This window comes from Aquarana catesbeiana, linkage group LG01 (assembly GCF_042186555.1).
Source record: "Aquarana catesbeiana isolate 2022-GZ linkage group LG01, ASM4218655v1, whole genome shotgun sequence".
Lineage (NCBI taxonomy): Eukaryota > Metazoa > Chordata > Amphibia > Anura > Ranidae > Aquarana > Aquarana catesbeiana.
Window position 1 is genome coordinate 628,170,925 of NC_133324.1, and position 20,102 is coordinate 628,191,026.

A 20,102-nucleotide genomic window follows, 5' to 3' on the forward strand; every position below is an offset into this window, starting at 1 on the left:
CCTTAGAGCGTAGTGGTGTTCCAAACCCCTGTATGCTGTCCCTACAGCAGGTCAGAGGCAGCACCAGCCGAACGCGCGGTCCGTTTTCATCACCGCGACCGGAAGTCACGGGTCAGATGGAAACACTGACCTCCGCCGGAAATGACGTCACCCGCCCTCCGACCCAGCGCTCAGAGCTCCCACGCTGGCTGCAAGTGCAGGGCGGTCTCCTGTGCCTCCGCCTATGCCACTGCTAGGCACAAAGAAAACGGCCCCCTCCGGCTTACTGCTTCACTAAGAGAAGCTGGAGGAACGTGATGTGCAGTCTTCTAAGGTACCCAGCCACACTCGCCCTTTTAGACTGCAGCCTTTAAAATAAAGTGAGCAGGAGAGAGAGAGAGAGAGAGCCCGATCACCCCCCTCTGCTCAGCCTGCAATTAGCTTCAGCCTCCCTGGCTGTTTAGCCCTGGTCCCTTGCGATGTCTCCCCACCGGAGGAAACACCTGAACTGAGGGGCCGGGGGGGAGCGGTGAGATTTAAAGCTAAAAGTTGAAGGCGGTGTTTCCTCAGAAGGGGAGGAGCCGGGGTCTCTCTATGGTGCTGTCCTGAAAGACGTAAATGGGAAAAAATAATAATAATAATAATAAACACAAGGGCTAGGGTTCGAGGTTAACTCTAACCCTAACCCTGGATGCTAACGCTGAAGCCTTACAAAATAAATAACATGAGTTTTCCTTGTGACATCCTTACTATTTAGTTATGCCTATGTAAAAGGGCGCTGAACCCCGGTGATCTTTCATGTTGTTCAGTTAGAGATATATATTTAAAATTTTCAAATTGGCAATTTTGGTTTCAGCCAAGTTTCGGCACCAAACCAGCCTAATTGGCTAGTGCATGTTAGCGCAGTTTATCTTACCAAAAGAAAAAAAAAAAAAAAAAAAAATGTAAGCCATTTTTTGATAGCCACCCAACCAAGCCAAGATTCCTTTAGCAGAAGACCTTTACTTACAGCTGCCATACATGTGGCCAAGTAGGCTTTCTATGCTCCAGTTAGTGCGGTCACTGAAAACATGGGACAAAACTGAATACCGTGAACTATACAACTGCCCGTACCCATAAAACATTTTCATGAACACCAAGCCAAGCCAAAAAGCAGCACATCTTAAAGAGGAACTGCAGTCTGCTCACATAATTTGTAATAAAAACATCTTTGCCATTCTGAAGCTTCCCTCCAACTACCTTTGCATATTATTCTATATACTGTGATTCTGTACTTGCCAAATATGCTGCAGAAATCTCCCTCCACTAAGACTGGCGCTGCTGCCTGTTCACTTCCTGGATTTACAGAGACACACCTCCAGGTCTCATTCAGGAAGAAGTGTTTAACGAAACGTACGTCAAGGGGGTACTTGGTTACGCAATTACATCATATCCGGTTAACGTGGATGTCCATCTGTCGTAGGTGGAACGCACGTCGCTGTTATCACAATCCAACGCGGTATACCCATCAACACGATATGCTTTCTAGCCTCAGTGCCGGGCGATGGCACTACCCATGTAAGTAGCCATTGGCCATGTCTGTTTTTAGTTTTTTTATTCAATAAACGGTATTACACTATTTTCGGTTCCTCTACATTTGTTTATATCCCACTCGTGAGACCCTGTGGTGTGGGGCCAGGAGTCCGGTCTACATTTCTCCATTGCAGCAAGCAATATCTTGCTAAAGCCTATTTGAACTTTTTTTTCACTAAATTGGTCAACTACATCTGGTAAGCTGACACCCATTCCATGAGCACATTTGGGTGATATTTCTAGACGGTGAAGGGGTTCTACTGTTCGGATTGATTTCCAGATCAAGACAAGGATATATTTTCACATATGGACTTTTATGGATTTATGTTTCACGTGTGAATCATGTTATGATTTATGTTTCATGATTTAATATGTTTATGATCCTACTGGGGTCATTTATTATCGATTTTGTTTAGTTATTGAAGCATTTTGCCTGTGTTATCACCAATACCTATTTAGGCACAATTATTCCATGCCCAAAGTTGATGTTTATTGGGTACACATAGGCAGGCTGGTGTGCAGCGTTTTCCACTGTATGTTCGACTATATACATAATTCCACCAATTGTTTTATTTAATCAATGTCACTTTAGCGCTCCCCGCCAATTTCTTTTTCACAATCCCTTAATATGTCCTTATGTAAAAAATATAATGCAAAAATACTTTATCATTAGTAGTTATTTGTCAAAGGACAACCCCAACCAAACCCTTAAGCCTCTGTTTAGAGTGGTGAGATCCAGTGGAGCGAATTAACCTTACTTTATGAAGAATGCATTGGTTTAACACAATATTTTGACTTTGAAAGACGCAGGACTATAGTACTCAATCACTGACCCAGAAAAAGTATGTAAATATGGGCATAACATTTAATAAGTGGCAGCCATGCCGTTTTTACAGCAGGTTTACGTTAAAGTGGTTGTAAACCCTCACATATACCCAGTAAAAGGACTATCCTCAGGTGATACAGATGAAACAAATCCACCTACATAAATTGTATCTGTCTGTAGACTTCTCTACATCCATTTAAAATGCTGAATTTATAAGCTTGTCTGAGGGTACAGAAAAAAGGGGATGAAGTTACACTCCGCAGAGCTCAGTGAGGCAATCTATGAGATCTGATTGGAGGAAAGGGACACCCCCCACAGCTTTCAGGAACAAAGCTAAGGCTCTCAATCTGCTGCAGGTCCCTCCCGTGTCATCATTTCCCCCTTTGCATCAGGAAAAATTGTCAGTGATTCATGCCAATAACAGAGGAAAGGGGCAGAAGACAGAAATGACACTTTAGTGCTCTTAATTGAGACAAGCACACACTATAGAGGTATATGCCTTGTTCATATTTCACATCTGGGTTTTAATGCATAGTGGTTGTAAACCTCAGTGGTAGAAATCACACAAACTACACCACTCAAAGCTTTATTCAATAACTCCTCAGGTCCTCCTCGTGCACCAGGTGCTGGTTCTCTCTGCCCATTCTGCTCGGCATATATTGGAATAAAAAATTACACCATAGTACTTTATTTCAGGTAGATGGTTTCCAAAGACACAGTCCCCTGAGAGGGATGTGGCCTAAGGCGGAAATGGTGATTTCACAGAGTAGCTCTTTTTTTGTAGTTTTTTTTTTTGGCAAAACCCAACAGTAGCCACCCTCTGTTTACAGTTTGTGTTCCCTTTAGGGAGATTTCCCTCAACTTTTTGTAATGGTGATTCCTGTCCTTAAGACAAAACGTGCTGAGAATTATCCCCAATGGGGGCACCTAATTAAATACACCCGACAAAGAATCCATCTCCTCCCCACCCTATACCATATGTCTACTTTTACAAAATAGATACCAATTTGCGCATACCTTAAAAACATTCATACCTGTTGCATTCAAAAATAGCTTTTATTTTTTTTATACAAAATACAAAAATGTACACTTGGTTCTCCTTCTGATACACATACAAAAAAACACATCTCTCTCCATTCCATACAAAACAGCTTGAAAATACTATGAGCATGGAACTCGAAGATCCAAAACATACATAGTTAAGAGCATTGTACAATTGTTGTGCAACATACAGAATTGTCAATGGCTGTTTTGTATTTTTTTTTTTTTTAATTGAAGCTTTAAAATCACCAGTTTCTGCTACTAATTTGTATACATATATATAACCAAGCACATTGCCCGTATATTACAAAGCATAAATAAACAGTCAGATGTAGCACTGTTTATACAGTATGACATAGTGGGCGTGTGATTACATAACAGGATATATATATATATATATATATATATATATATATATATATATATATATATCACAGAACAACATTTGCTGAGGCCAACATGTCTTTGGATGAAATTTAACGCCTTGTAGTGTGTTCTCTCAACCTAACCTCCATGCTAAAACATTATCAGGACCATGTTATGTGACCTCTGTTGACCAAATCCTTTGTTTGCCCCTGACTCGAATTGGCTTGACATGCATCCACCAGATCTTATACTTTTTTTCAGGTGTGCAGTTTAAATTAATAATAATCTGTCTAGTAAAGATTTTTGTTGGGAGTGGGCATCATTTATCATATTGTGAAATAAAAAGTGCTTATATTAGCTACCATCAACTAATCAGGTTTGAACCTACAGTAAAAACAAAAGTTGCAAGTTGTTACTAGGCATCGTGTGGCATTTATGCACTACCTGCCATTTATGAGCGTTCCTTGGTCATCAGATCACGAGAGCAAGACCAGCTCTGGTCCCTAACATGGATGGTCTTCTGTAGGTTGAGTTTGCATGGTTACTGTGAAAATAAATGTCTAATTAGGTGGGTTTTAAGATAAACTGCTCAGTGAGTTCCTACTCTTGAGTGGCACCAAGGTGTGATGACTAACTTAGCAACAAAAATGTGGTGTTCGTACTTTTTATTTAGTACTAAGTACTAATTATTTTATCTTTGATTTAGCTGGAAAACCTGCATTGTTAGTTGTAGGTTGGGACATTGGCTGAGCAATTCAGATGTAAATGAACATTTCGTTCAATTAAAAAAAAAAAGATACCCCGGCTCCCAACACCCCAAACCATCAAAATTGAAATACTGCAGTTACCAGCGAAAGTATGCCAAAACCAATAAAACAATGCTCGGTCAACTGAGCATTTATTGGGCAAATATTGGTCTGGCCACTTTAAAAACGTGTTTAGAAGCACTAAGCATACAAACTTAGAAGTCTAAAACTGTATTTTCCCATCTTTCTATGCTGCATATTGGCTTGACTTTTCTTTTGCTTGTTTTAACATTTTACGGCTAAGGAGAAAAGTAGGACAGTGCAGTAAAGATTGGCCCCATGGTTTAAAATGTAGAAAAATAATAGCGATTGTAAAACGTAAGCTACAAGTACAGCAATGCCGTCTGGTCTCCTGTACCAATAGCTGCCCTGTGGCAATGGTTGCAACCACAGTCTTAAAAAAAAAAAAAAAGACAAATGCAGCATTTGATGGTGTAGCTGGTTATGTGAAGGATCTCTGGTTTAAGGAAAAACTATAGTCACGAATGAAGGTGGCCCAAGAACAAAAGCACTAACCTAATGGAAGATTTTCTGTGTACAGTGTTCATTAGTGCTAGCCTTCCAGAGCACTCAAAGGCTGAATTTTTATGATCACTGACACTATGGTATTCTAGCTTGCTGAGCCTCATCATTTTGTTGGTATAAACCCTTATAACATTTAGAGTGCTAAAAAAGAAACCAAGGGGAAATCATTAAGAGTGGATTAATATAAGTCCAGTGGTTTAAAATAGCTTCTAGACATAAAAAAATGGCAAATATTATTTTGCATACTGAGTTTCTATTTTTTTTTTCCAAAAATACTTGAATAAGAAGCCACTTGCTTTTAGAAAACAACATTAAGTGCAATTATCATTCCTCACCACCAACAACATATGAATATACAGAATAATTGAGCTTATTCAACAAGGCAAACCGTGTGCAAAGTGCAATAACCCATATCAAGCATTCAGAATTCAACTGAAACCCAACTATTGTATTTGTACATCATCGCAGCTATTTTCACTGCTAGAAATGAACCCTACAAGTCTACAAGTGTTTCACAGTGACCAATGTCTGCAAAGAAACACCTTACATACAGCATGTGTTTTAAGATTGTCGGTCACCGATTAGTGTTTCTATGTATACAGCCAAATGGATTCAAGCACAGTGATAAGACATCTACCTGAGACTTCCTTTAAAATTAATCCATTGTGCTCAGTAAAAGCAAACCCAAACCGTCTACTCAAACTATATTGAAATGGAAGAGCTGGCTTGAAAAATGGAAGAACAGCAAATCCAATGATATTACATGCTGCTATTTTTTATGGTGTAGAAAAGTATAAAAAAAAAAAAAAAATGTTCTTTTTTTGAAGGTAAGAAAGACAACATTTGTCTCCAGACTTGGATATGCTTGTATGGTTAGCTTTAATGGGATGCAGAATGATTCCCTTCGCATGATTTTGTAGTGAGCAGGTTATAAAGCTCTGCATCTGTAGGCACTGCAAACAGTTACTAGGGAAACCAGCTTTGGATCACTAACTGACGTCAGCTCTGGTACTCCACAGACTTCAAAAAATATATTGTTATGCTGTAGAGGCCGCGCTCTAAGGCCTCATGCACACAGGCGCATGTGGCCGTACAGCATGAATTGCAAGAGTATTTCCGCACGTGGTAGACAAAGCTGCAGTATACAGACGCCCATAGTAATGAGTTTCTGTACACGGGTATACACTGTACTTGCCTAAACACTTGCATGGCTGTAAATTACTTCACAAGCTACATTCAGAGATTGACACCCATGCATGTGTTTATGTAGGTATGGCATATGCCACTGTACAGCAATTCATGAACGCAGCAGTGGTGTCTCCTGGGCCTGGAAACGTGCCCGTAATTTACATTTTATAGCCTCGTGCATCTGTGTCCATGAGACCTATTACATTTTATTGTGATAATAAAGGCAATCACTGGGAGTCACAGCATACTGTCATCACTCGGAGCTGGCTGGATGCACCAATCCTACAGCTCAGTTATAAAGTTGCTGCTTATACTAGAAAATAGATTCAATGCTTTCGTCACAAACTGTATAAGGCTACTACTCTTAAAAACAGCATACCACCAAAAATAATATGCAACGCATTTTCACTATTTTACGGGGGGGGGGGGGGGACGGGGGGGGGTTTGGGATATCCAGAACTATGCAAAACGGTTTATTAAAATTTAATTTGTGAAATGACCATAACATTTGTTCGTAGTTCCATATGGGACTTGAATGTATAGAATTGTGTGGTTAAAACGAAGAGCTTGCAATAGTAAGCATTTATAACATTGTAGTGTTAAAACAATTAGAAGTTTTCAACTGAAAGTGTACATAACATAGTAGAATGCTAGCTACGTGATCGTAAAACTGATCAATACCCTGTGCTGCTAACATTACCAAAACAGCACAGCTTGCTGTCTGCTAGTTGTAGTTTGGGATTTATCAATTATGCTTTCCAAATGTGCCAATAAATGGTGTTTAAGTTTAGAAAAAAACCCCCAAAAAACATGAAACAAGTTAAATGGCAAGCTTAGCGAGGAAAGGGAGTAGCTAAAGTACCTATTTTTAATGCATGCGTGCCTTTATTTTAAAACATAGTACCAACTGTATGCTGTAACCCACAGCAATCCAATTCAGCAGTTTATTGTAGTCTAATGAAAAATGATCTCCAATACCTTTTTGTATGGGTTATTGCACTTTGCCCCATTAAACAAAGGCTCCTGTACCATTACTATACGTGACACAGATGGCAGACAGTTTCTGTGAAAGGTATCAATGCTTCAAAAATAGAAGCTTCTTAACCAATGCTGTACCACAAAGGTAGACTCATTTCTACTGTATGATATGAGATTTGGTTAAATCAGGGTGGCCATTATCATATCAAAATTCTAGCACGAGACCCTTAAAACTTGTTGGTTACCCTACTCTCAAAATGAAGTAAAATTGTACTCAAGCCCTACCTTTTTTGTAATACTTTTCCATACAAATTTAATATGAGCTGTGATCATTCTCATGAGATAGTAAAGTTTTGTATGGAGTGGCCATATTTTTTTTTGGTACATAAAGAGTCCACAGTGTTAAGATTAAAGACGGCAGAACTGGAGTAGTTAAGTTCTTGAATAATAAAGTTCAAGCAGAAAGCTGCTGGTATCCCAGAGTGGGTTAATCGAGCCCTGGCGATTTAGAAGGTCACATGAAATGTAAGAGAACAAGAAAATACATTGTAATACGTTTCTACTGGTGGATCACAGAAGGTGGATTAAAGCATGTAGTCTTACCGGAGATGTAGGCAACATCATAAATTACAGTTGTAGTAAAAAGAAGAAAGTGCATGCTGCAGAAAAAAGGGTAGGGGGCAGGCAGATCTAGTAACCCCAAAGACATTAATCATTATGTCATACCATTAACTGACATGATTGGTAGCAAAAGATCAATCAGTAAAAACTGTTTATTATATACCAAAGCAGTTGGCATGAGCTAGTTATCAGAAACTGCTCATTTGAAGGTCTTGTTTTCTCAGTCTTCATCTACTGCTTTTCCAACATGAAGTTCTGGTTCTATAAAGATCCAATGCAAGGCTGTTCAATATCAGATACCACAGATAACGCCAAGTGTCACTGACAAAGAACCAAGTAGTGTTAAAATGAGGTATTCACTTGTCCTAGATATAGAGTTTTAGATCTTTACTTAGAACACAGGTTCTTGTCCAAAACCTTCCTTATTCGGACAAGCAATCAGTATAATTGAACCAGTGTAAGATCACTGCTGGGAGGTCAATGACCGAAGAAGTTGGGAGTCCTGGTTCATTAAAGTAGCAGAAAGAAGAACTGGATTACAGATCCCACCTTTCACTTGAGGTCCAATGGCTGGATATTGTTTTTATTGTAATTCGTACCTTTAATATGGCGTGTATTGGGCCTCTTATACCAACCAGCCAAGAAAGATTATGACATCCTTCAAGCCACCTTGTGCAATTTAAACCGGCCTTCTTCCATTCTAGCATTGTCTGCTTTATAGGCCAAGTTCAACACATTCAAACAGGTGAGCACCACTGGGCAATCCATTCTCAGTGATTTACGTTCTCAGATAAAAGAAAATTACTCCAGACGACTCATTACACTGTCTGTGAAGAGCCTCGTTTGCTTATTAGGACCTCCAACAGCCGGAGTTTGGCCTTCATATGTTTATACTCGCTGTACTCTTCTGCCATTGGAGTGCGGTCTTCCTTTTGAACATTTCTAGAGAAATAAAAAAAAAAAAAAAAAAAAGGAGTACAAAAGTTGAAAGTGGATTTCAAATGCCACACTGAAAAAACTATGCATGGTAATTAAGGTGAAAAGCACAGTATAGTTTCAGACACACACACACACACACATCTTTGACCACATTTGCTAACAGAGAACTATAAAAACAAAAAACAAAACACTTTTCCAGCCTTGTGTGTGTGAAATGTTGTCATGGTATGTAAATTAAAGAAGAACTCCGGGATAGTGATAACATTTGCACATTAGCCCTGTGCAGCTAGTTAACCACTTAACCTCTGGAAGACCCCCCCCCCCCCTCATGACCAGGCCATTTTTTGCAATACGGCACAGCGTTACTTTGACAATCGCGCGGTAATGCAACTTTGAACCTAAAAAAATTTTTTTAAATTTCCCGACAAACAGAGCTTTCTTTCGGTGGTATTTGATCATCACTGTTTTTTTTATTTTTTGCACTATAAACAATTTTGAAAAAATAAATAAATATACACACATTTTTACTTTCTGCTATTAAACATATTCAATAAACAAATGTAAAACAAAGACCAAATTTCTCCATAAATTTAGGCCAATATGTATTGTTACATATTTTTGGATCCTTAATGGCTGTCGGCTTGTAGTTCTTTGAGTCTTCATGTCAGCGAATATCGGCTTACCCGTACAGGCAAGCAGACACACAGACAGTGTGCAGGAGACCTGCATAGCATCAGCGATCTGATGGTGCAATGCTTTACAGGCTCCTATTGCAAAAAATAATAAAAGGCACTTTTTTTTTTTTTTTTTACTTGCAAAAAGATGTGCATTTAATATTTTTTGTAGAAAAGTGAACTTATACTTTAACTGTGTGCCAGCCAGTGTTTCTGCATACTGTATGTGCTGCTTTTACTAGGGGAAGTGATTGATTTTATTCCCTGTGCTGCATGGACACATAATCCATCCCTCTCCCTGTGTCAGAAGAGAGATCTGCCTTGTTTACATAGGCAGATTCTCGTTCTGTATGTTTTACACACAATCAGCGGGTGCCGGCAGACACCCAGTGCCCAGCACCTGCAGATCAGCTTCTGCTGTGTGTATATATATATATATATATATATATATATATATATATATATATATATACACACACACACACATACATACATACACACACATACACACACACACACACGTGATTCTACACAGGATAGCCCTGTAGCAGTAAATTTGCTATGGGGTGGGTGGCAAGTGGTTAAACAAAACTGCTAATGTGATTTGGATTAACAAAACTCAGTTTTAAAAATCAGTGACAACTCTTTCCACAGAATTTTCTCGATTCCTGGGCTCCAGGAGGAGGGATCTCTGAAGTGGTGACATCACTTCCTGTTACTGCTTGTAACCACATGCCAAGACTACCAATCCTATCATGCCTGGGGATTTAGAGTCTGAATGGGGGGGGGCAGTGTTGGCGGGGACTGCGGGCTTTTATGGGATGACACAGACTCCTGGCTTATCCATCCAACTATGCTGTAAAGTGGGTGGACTCGAGAGTCTCAGACTCCCAGTCTGATCTGCCCACTGTACAGCAAAAGTTAGATGGACAAGCCAGGAGTCTGTGTCATCCCATAAAATGCCCACACTGCCACCCATTCAGACTGCAGTTCTCACTAAAGCAAGCTCTTGATGCAGTGGGCGGACCAGATAGTCTCAGATTCCTGGTCCAATCCACCCAACGCCTGAATGGGCAGTGTGTGGATGGGACTGTGGGCATGTATGGGATGAATCAGACTTCTGGCCTATGCTGTACAATGGACATATTGAAACAATGCAATAAAAACACAAAGAAATTATTTAAAGGTGTGTGTGTGTGTTTGTATCTATATCTTGCTCTATATATATATATCTATATCTATCTATCTATAGATATCTAGCTCATAACATTTCTGTCCAGAGTTCAGCTTTAACCTCTGGTGTGATCGTCTATAAAAAGTTGATACGTCCAGAAGAAATTTGAAAGCATTTCTTTATTATGACACATGAAAATAATGTGAGTGGTTCTGGTGCAGAAGCCGCGGCACAATCACTAACCCCACCACTAATCCCCTTAGCAAGGAGCACAGGGGCACCGACAGCTGCATTATCAGTCTGGGGGGGAGGGGAGTGTTAGATGTACTAGCAGATTTGGATACACTAATAAACTGAAGCCAAACTCCAGATAAAACTTTATAAAAGCAGTTACAGCAGTTTTTTTCCTTTTGGTATACAAAAAGGACCTCAATGCTAGACCTCCATGCACTGGGGCTTAACATCCAGTCTAATACTACCACTTACCCCTAATATGTAACCTAACTGGTAATCACAATTCTGGGGTCATTACTAATAATCCAAAAGTATATTGGCCAAAAAAAAAAAAGCTATGCTGCAATACATCAATTACTAAAATGTTGAAAAAAATCAGTGCAATTCAAACACTTATGGAAGGGACAGTCCAACACATATTTTGGATAGGAGTGTATGGAAGTCAGCTGAAGCAGCCACTGGCTTCTCATTCCCCTTGGGAACCATTGTGATAAGGTTCTTGGCCAGAAGGTCCTGTGTTCTGTTAAAGATCCAACATAATAAATAAGCCTATGACAAACCATGTGAAACACTTTCAGACCTCATTTCATGTTATTTCCTTTATTATTTCATAGTATTTTCACATACTTTAAACTTGGTGCCAGGAGAGAGCCCTAGTATTTTTTGACACTTCCGATAGCTTGTGGCATTCTCATTACTGGGGCTGGACAATTAAATCACTGGAAGGAGCAGTAATATAACAAAGCCTGACATAGCAAACAGCCCTAAAGTTTTTTAGTGACAGGTGAAACAAGCCTCAAGCTTACACAATGCAGAGAAAAGCAAACAGTACAGAGACACTAATTAGAATTAACATGATGTCTGTTCAGAATACAAAATGGCATGGACAGGTTGTTCAAGTGGCAACATGAATGCATTGTACCAGCAATAAATTCTCAAAATAAAATGCCTGCTGAGTGACCTGCTTACATCCAATTCACTCACCTTCCATTTTGCCTAAAGAAGTTGTCTTCAAAATCTCTGAGTTTCTTCCTGATCCTCTTTTTCTCTTCCCTTGCTTCTTGTAGCTGTTCTATAAGTTCTGTCCTGTATGCAGAACATATTCCAAAATTAAACTCAGGTAAATTGCACACTTGTGTTCTGTAACTGTCCAGTGAATACTAGCTGGTGACTGGTGTAAGTTGTACAACATGGAAATAACACTGATCTGTGTTGGGTGATGAAATGGTACCCCTGCCATCAAATAATGTGAGTTTTTTTTTTTTTTGGTTAAAACAGATGGGTGTCATGTAGTAAGGGGGTCCCTAGCGGTTGCACTGGTGTGTCCCGCTACCCGGCATGGTATATAATGAGTTCTTATTGTGGACCTGTTTGTGCTTATCACTTTCATACTTATGTTATATACCATCTGTACTTTTTTTTTTTTTTTTTGTCTTTATTTATTCTTCGCCTGCGTTCTAGGATTACTATGCAACTTTGCTACCTTAATATTGCCGGGCTTTATAGTTTTGAATATAAATCTTTAATAAACACACTGAAACAAAAATAAAACTGATCTCTGGGCTCCAATTGTACATCTTGTTGTAAGGGTTAACGAGTCTTGGTCTGCATTTTAGCTTTGCCCTCCTTTAAACATAATGTAGTCTAAACCAGCCCACAGGCACAAGAAGAGGCACCCAATCCAGCTGATAACAGACATATTGATTACAAATTAATGTCTATAGGGGCTTGTAGACACCCACTGGTTGGGGAAAACATGAATGCTTATAGTGATTGCCCTTCCCCCAGTAGTTCAGACACCGTTCCCCGTTCCCCTGCAAGGTCAACTTTATGCAGCATTTAGATATTTGCTGTCCTGAGGGTTGTCAGATGAGGCCTGTGAGTCAGGGAAAATTTCACCCCATTCCATTAGCCCCTGCTTAAAGCGGAGGTCCACCCTAAAGTGGAACTTCCACTCATCGGATTCTCCCCCCCCCCCTCCGGTGCCTCAACTGGCACCTTTCAGAGGGGAGGGGGGTGCAGATACCTGTCTAATACAGGTATCTGCACCCACTTCCGGGAATAGCTAGCCGCAAATGCGCCCCCCCCCCCTTGTGTTGTGGGAAACACACAGTTCCAACAACACAACGGGGACCAGTGTAGACACGCAGCGCGACTCGCGCATGCGCAGTAGGGAACCGGGCAGTGAAGCCGCAACGCTTCACTTCCTGATTCCCTGACCGAGGATGGCAGTGGGGGCAGCCGAGAGACGAGCGATCGATCGGCTGCTGACATCGCTGGACCCTGGGACAGGTAAGTGTCCATTTATTAAAAGTCAGCAGCTGCAGTATTTGTAGCTGCTGGCTTTTAATATTTTTTGTTTAAGGACGAGCTCCTCTTTAACTTTTAGAATGAGGAAAATATTAGGTTTCAAAATCCAACATACACAGATGCAGCGTGAAGATTGCCCAGCCCGAGGTCTTGAGTACTTTTCGATGGGGTTTGGTCATCAACTGGAGACACAAAACCATCTGCTTCATCCTCAAGTTGATCCAAGAAGCTTCGTACACTGAAACCTGGCTTCATAGTTACTGCATAATCATTGTTTACATTGCTGTCATCTTCAGATCCTTCTTCTTCCTCCTATAGATAAAATCATCAGGGGAGAGAACAAAGCTTTATATTAACCTGCAACTGGGTGAATACTGTCAATGCAAACTTGGGGATAAGCAGCAGAACACCAATAGCTCACTGCAAACCATTTTTTTTCCACAATCTCGTTCAGTTAGTGAAACAATTTGTTAGAAGGCAAAATTGTTTTTTGTTTTTTTTTTTCCCTTTCGAGAAATTGTGTTATAAAAAAACAAAAACAAATTTAACAACAAATGTTGCAGCACTTAGAAACCAATATAAAAATAATAAAAAAAAAAAAAAAATAAAAGTCTTCAATTTCTAAACCTCCAGCTTGATAAGATCTAGTCTGATTGATGCTTTTCTCGTTAAGAACTGTAACCTTCTTGTCACTGGAAACTAGATCTATCAACAAATTATCTGTTAAATGTGTATTTTGTTTACTAAACTTTATCTTTTTAACATGAGATGAAGATAGAAGATGAAAACTAGACATGTCAAGTATGCAAAATATAAAAGAAAAAAATGAAACTGTAGCCAAAATTGTACTCATTTCTAATTAACTGAATAAATATTATTCAGTTGTGGATGAAAGCTGTGTTAGAGGCAAAAAGCACTTTTCTGTCTGGTGTCCTACTGCAAATAGCCATGAAGGCAACTACTCTTAGTACTAGGAACAAAAGGGCAATATGCCAGGGGAAGGGGTTAAGAATAAAGACCCCAGGGACTTTAAAGGTGCTTTTAAGTATGTGGTAGAAAACAGATATATTTGTACAATCATTTCATAAAAAATCATTGTTTAAAACCGTGTGTCTCCAACACATATGACACCATCATTCATAAAAATTAGTGCAAATAGCACATTAACCCATTTGGGGCACATAGAAGTAGAGCTACTTAGTTTCATGACAATCTGCCGCTCGACATGTTTCGTTCTGAAAACAAGCTTCTTCAGGAGTTTATGGCAGAGATTGTAGTAGACTCTAAACAGTGGATCAGAAATAGTTCCTAGTATAATATGGGATGTGGTGCTCTTTGTTGACTATTTCTGCCCTTATCAACATTTCTTGTTTACTCTTAGTACGATTTCTGACCCTTTTCCCCTCCCCCTGAGGATATTGGTGTCTAAATACTCTCACCATGTACTATATCTAGATTCGGATTTGCAGCCATGTACACAACTAGTTCTTTGTAGAATTGTGGCTGCACAACCTGATTCATAATCTTTTTTTTCCCCTGGGCTTCTTGGACTACATAGGTGTATATTTATTAAGGGGCAATCTAGTGCACCTTCATGTTAACGGCTATTCACCCCATATAAACTTCCCAGGGAAAAGCATGTTTATTAAAATTGGCACTTCCCTACTCCGATTTTTTCTCATCTAAAATGGTGTTGTATTCATTTGAAATTAAGTTGGTGGAACAGTGACTGCAACCAAGCAGATGCAGTCATTGTTCTGGCATCCTGACCACTGCAAGTACCGACTGTCAAGATACAGTAGCGGGCAGAGAACTGTTAGGGCAGATGTGAGAATCTATAGACTTCTCTGATCCAGTCCACAGTATGTGTATATATATATATATATATATATATATATATATATATACATACATACACACACACACACATACATACACACATTGTACTGTGTCTGGAAGAGGTGACAGAGTAGCACAGGTCATAATTCCTCTACTCTTTCACATCGCAGAAGTGTCTTTTTGGTAGCGAAGCAGGGGAGTAGATATTTTACACTAATGGTCAGGTTTAGATGCTTTCATGCAACTTATTAAACTGGCCTTTGGTATTTACTTGCATGGCCACTTCCTACCGTGCTGAATGTCCTCTCTGCTTCTCATCACAGCTTCATAAAACTACTCCATGGAAGGGATAAGCAGCGATAACCATTACTGTGGCTTATCCCAGCTTAATAAGCATACATCATAAGGCCCCTTTCACACTTGTGCAACTTTTCCTGCGACTTTGGACATCAGAGTCACATGACAAGTCATACCCCATGATTCCCCAATGATAACAATTCATATCTATGAGACTTCAAGTCGCACTGACTTCAAAGTAGTCCCTGTACTGCTTTAGTCCGTCTTTGATGCGAGTTGAGGTCCATAGACCTCAAGTTTACACAGGCATTCCCTGAAATTTCATCAAAATCGTGGCTGCAAAATCACGGTAAACTGGAATAAAATGCAAGGTGTTATTAACACACATTAACTAATATCTAGTATAAAAAAAGTAATCCACAGGAATAACAGTCTTGACTTTGTTGATCTGCTGCTGAAAGAGACCCCATGATTAACATAGAAAATTACACAACTCAAGTATTTTATGCTTACTTGTAGTGTTTTTCCTGTTCATAAATTATTATTTTCTTTTTAATCACTTGCAATGTGCCTGCGAACATGCTAGAAACACTGACTACTCCAGAAAGTGTTAATTCCTTAGCAGAGCCAAATCTGCTATCTCCACGTCTGGGAGTGTTTAAATACTCTCCATGTGGGCCCAGCTCCTCCACCAATCCCCTACCTACATAAACTTTTATGCAGCTGCAGAGGGAGAATCAAAGATAATACTATAGAGCAGGGGTCTCCAAACTTTCTAAATAAAGGTGAAGACCAGTTTACTGGCCTTCAGAATTTAGGGGGGGGGGGGGGCTGGATTGTGCCCACTGGGAGTAGAAAACGTCCTGGTGTCAGTGGGAGTGAACAATGCCTTATTTTTGCCAACAGAGAAATAATGCTCCTTTGGTATTAATTTGGAGGAATGGAGCCCCATCATTGGAGTTAATTACGAGGAAGAGTACGCCATCGTTGGTATTAGGGGGGAAAAAATAATGCCCCCTCATTGATGTCAGTGGGAGCAATAGTGCCCCATCACTGGTGTCAGTGAGAGGAATTATGTCCCATTTTTAAAGTCAGTGGGGGGAATAGTGCCCCAAGAAATGGATAAAGGCAAGCAAAAGGGTCATATCAGGCATCCGGACCACAGTTTGGAGACCACTGCTATAGCGTTTCACTTGAGTCTGAGAGAGACAGTCTTGTGGAAAGATTTTTATTGTATATGAAATAAATGGTCTGACAACAAGGTCTCTTTAAGGAAGTGGTCCCATACATCTGCATCTGACTTTAACATATTTAGTCATCTTAAAAAAATAAGAACACCATGGAAATGAATAACTTATTTTTTTAACATATTTGAACAAGCAAACATTAGATCTTATACCTTTTCAATCTACTCAACAAAAACAGATGCAATGATATATTGTGGAAAACCCAACTATGCCCTTGGCATCAAAAACTGATATTGTTATCTGAAGCAGAAACAACTTCCTATAAGTATTTAGTACACTTCTCCCCAGTCTCTGATATTGGACTGAATTTTTTTTTTTTTTGAGGACTTGCTACAAAATTCCATCAGTTATAGGATGTTTGTGGGTTTTTCTTGCATGAATTGCCCGTTTCAAAATCAAACCAGGACTATGACTAGGGCAGTCCATAACCCTCTATTTCTTCTTTTCAAGCTATTCCTAGGTGTATTTGTTAGTTTGCTTGTTGTGTTGAAAGATTTATTTCTGGTTCACCTTAAACTTTTGGACAGATGGCGGTGAATTCTCATTAGGATTTTATATGATGCAGAATGTTGACTTGATAACTGCAAGCTGCCCAGGCCCTGAAGCAACCCAAAAGCCTAACATTTCCTCCACTCTGCAGTCAGTCCTGGACATTCTAGCAGCGGCTTTAAATCTACAGCATTAGTACATTATTTTCTATACAGTGGAATGATTACTGGTAATTTCAAATCATTTGGTGATCTTTTTAAATCCCTTGCCAGACCCCTAAGCATCTATAGCAGTGGTTCTCAACTCCTGTCCTTGGGACCCACTAACAGGCCAGGTTTGTAGGATAACTGAAATACATCACAGGTGATATAATTTGCTGCTCAGTGACTGCAGTATTCTAGTCTGCATCTCCCCAAGGTAATACATAAATTCTGGCCTGTTAGTGGGCCCTGAGGACCGGAGCTGAGAACCACTGATCTATAACCTTCTTTCTGTGGGCCTTAGAGAGATCCACTGATCTTGGCATGATTGTACCTCTCATGTCAAAAGCATAGAGAACACCAGACCCTAGATGTCTAAGGTATAAATAGGACAGGCTCTACCTGCATACTCCTCCCTTCGGGAGGTTCTAATCATTGGCACCTAATCTGGAACACCAGATTCATGAGTTTAAAGTGGTGGTAAACGTAGGGAAATACGTCTTCCATATGAAGAATCTGCATTTTTGTTCATTAAAATTATGAAAATGAATGCACCATGTCACTTTTATGTGTCATATGTTTATTTATATTATCTTAACCTGTAGGCATATTAAAAAGTAGTTGTAAACCCTTACATATACCCACTGAAGTAGTGACTTCAATGATACAGGTGATCCACAGATGAAACAAATCCTCCTGCATAAGTTGTACCTGTTTATGTGCAGTCTTCCCCTCAGCTGTTCAAACACAGGATTTCTAAAGCTTGTCTGAGCTGTCAGAAAGCAGGGGGCGTAGAGCTGAAGTTACACTTTGCAGAGCTCAGTGTGGAAGGGAAAGAACACACCACCCAGGAACAGAGCTGAGGCTGTCAGTCTGCTGGAGGTCCCTCCCCTGCCACCTTTATTCTCTTTGTGTCGGGGGAAAACATGTCTTAATTAAGAACACTGATCACTTCTGACAAGTACATATTATAGAGGGATATGCTTTATTCATATTTCATGTCTGAGCTTTACACCCACTTTAAATCAAGATCTAATTTTTGCCTGTTCAAATAATTCTAAGGGCTGTACAAATTTCTTCACAAAACTGTAATTGTTTTAAAAAGTACCATCCAAACCAAGGGATGGACAAACTAATGAGAACACAGAACCCTGTTAATACAATTTAAAACCAGACATTTCCTATAAGTAGCCAGGGACCACAGTACTTCTAGTGGCATTAAAAAAAAAAAAAAATTAAAAATTTAGATGCGATAAACTTTGGTACATTTGCTACCTGGCTACTCCTAAACATTTTGGCGGATGCTAAATAAAAAAAAAAAAAAAAAAAAAAAAAAAGAGGGGGGGGGGGGGGGGGGCAGGAGTGATCCAGGTAAGGCCAGCATGCATACAACATACCATTTAAAAAAAAAAAAAAAAAAATTGATGAACACATATAAGACAATCGTACAATAATGAAGCGGCCTGGAAGGAAATGTTTTTTCTTCTAAACCACTAAGATTTAAAGCAGTGTGTAATACAGTTCAGCAAAAATAAGTGCAAGATAAACAAAGTAGGAAGCAAAATCATAGAGAATAAAAGCAAGAAGCTGTGAAATTCATCCCAAACTCTGAACACAAAAGTCAACGCAATCAGAGCAATGGGCATGTATGGAAGCTCGACAACTGGCTGGAATCAAGCAGCTATTGATTTTCGAGAAGCACCACAAGGAATCAAGGCACCGATTACAAGGACACACTCAGTATTAAGGGGGTTGATTGCTTGGTGGGGTTTTGATGCAGATTTAGCAGTTATTTGTCATTAGCAGCTGAAGTCTTAGGTTTACCTCCTTGAAGAAGGATGCGGTTTCACCCTCGATTATTGGCTGCAGCAAAGGACTTCTCCGCTTGCTCGAGGGGGATCCCTGTGATGAGTGTTAACAGGTATGTTACACCAGAAATCCCTGTCTATAAAACATCCCGAACTTAACAACTATAGCATCTACAGTGCCAATCAGGACTGGCAGAAACACTATGCAGAGTATTCTAAAGCCTCAGAGAGGACGAACTAGAATTAGAAGCCAGCATCTAAAAAAAAATTGAGTTCATGTGCAGTGGGCATAGGTAACATTAAAATGTAGGTTATACACAAAGTTTCATCAGTACATAAACTTTAGTTTTATACCTTGCCAAAATAAAACTTGCGGCAATGCTCTATTTAAGTACACATTTTGACAAAATAAACTTCCATAAAACTTATCGCAGCTAAATTTATCTCTGACTGGCAAGTGTATTTCATAGCAGACCACTACTTAGACTTACGAAAGTAAAGCCCATGGGGTACACTTCGTAATACCAAAACAAATGGTGGGTGGGTCTGTATTCATAGTAATCATATTCCCTTTAAAAAAAAAATTTTTTTGGGTGCTGCTGCTGTATTTCCTATGACTTCAAATACCTCCTGCTTTAGTTATCGTCACTGGTCCAAAAGACTCCAAAAAAAAAAAAAAAAAAAAAATAGGGAAAAAAAAAAAACTGAGTAAATTCAGGATTTACTCTTAAAAAGGGGTTGTAAACCTTTGTGTTTTTTCACCTTAATACATCTTATGCATTAAAGGTGAAAAAACACCTGGCAGTGACCGACCCCCCAGCCCCCCGTTTTACTTACCTGAGCCCTGGAATTTGACCCAGCAGGGACGCGCTGTCCCTCTGCCCGGGGTTCTCTATAGATTGATAGCAGCGCAGCCATTGGCTCCCGCTGCTGTCAATCAAATCCAATAATGCGGGGGGGGGGGGGGGGGGGCGCAGGGGCGAGTCCAG

At 39.7% G+C, this 20,102-nt stretch overlaps 1 protein-coding gene across 5 annotated transcripts in view; it reads right to left on the minus strand.

Moving 5' to 3' along the window:
* Positions 1-3,414: 3,414 nt before the first annotated feature.
* The window catches only part of FAM13A (family with sequence similarity 13 member A), a 280,680-nt gene continuing 263,992 nt past the window's right edge, over positions 3,415-20,102 (minus strand). For 4 of the 5 annotated variants that reach the window (XM_073600928.1, XM_073600923.1, XM_073600945.1 and 1 more), the window contains 4 exons: positions 19,130-19,207; positions 13,349-13,545; positions 11,908-12,009; positions 3,415-8,844 (listed from right to left, as the gene is read on the minus strand). In XM_073600928.1, the coding sequence (XP_073457029.1) occupies positions 8,721-8,844; positions 11,908-12,009; positions 13,349-13,545; positions 19,130-19,207 (501 nt within the window). In that variant the 3' untranslated portion in view covers positions 3,415-8,720. The remainder of the gene's footprint in view (positions 8,845-11,907; positions 12,010-13,348; positions 13,546-19,129; positions 19,208-20,102) is intronic. The other variant, XM_073600935.1, reaches the window with a different exon arrangement.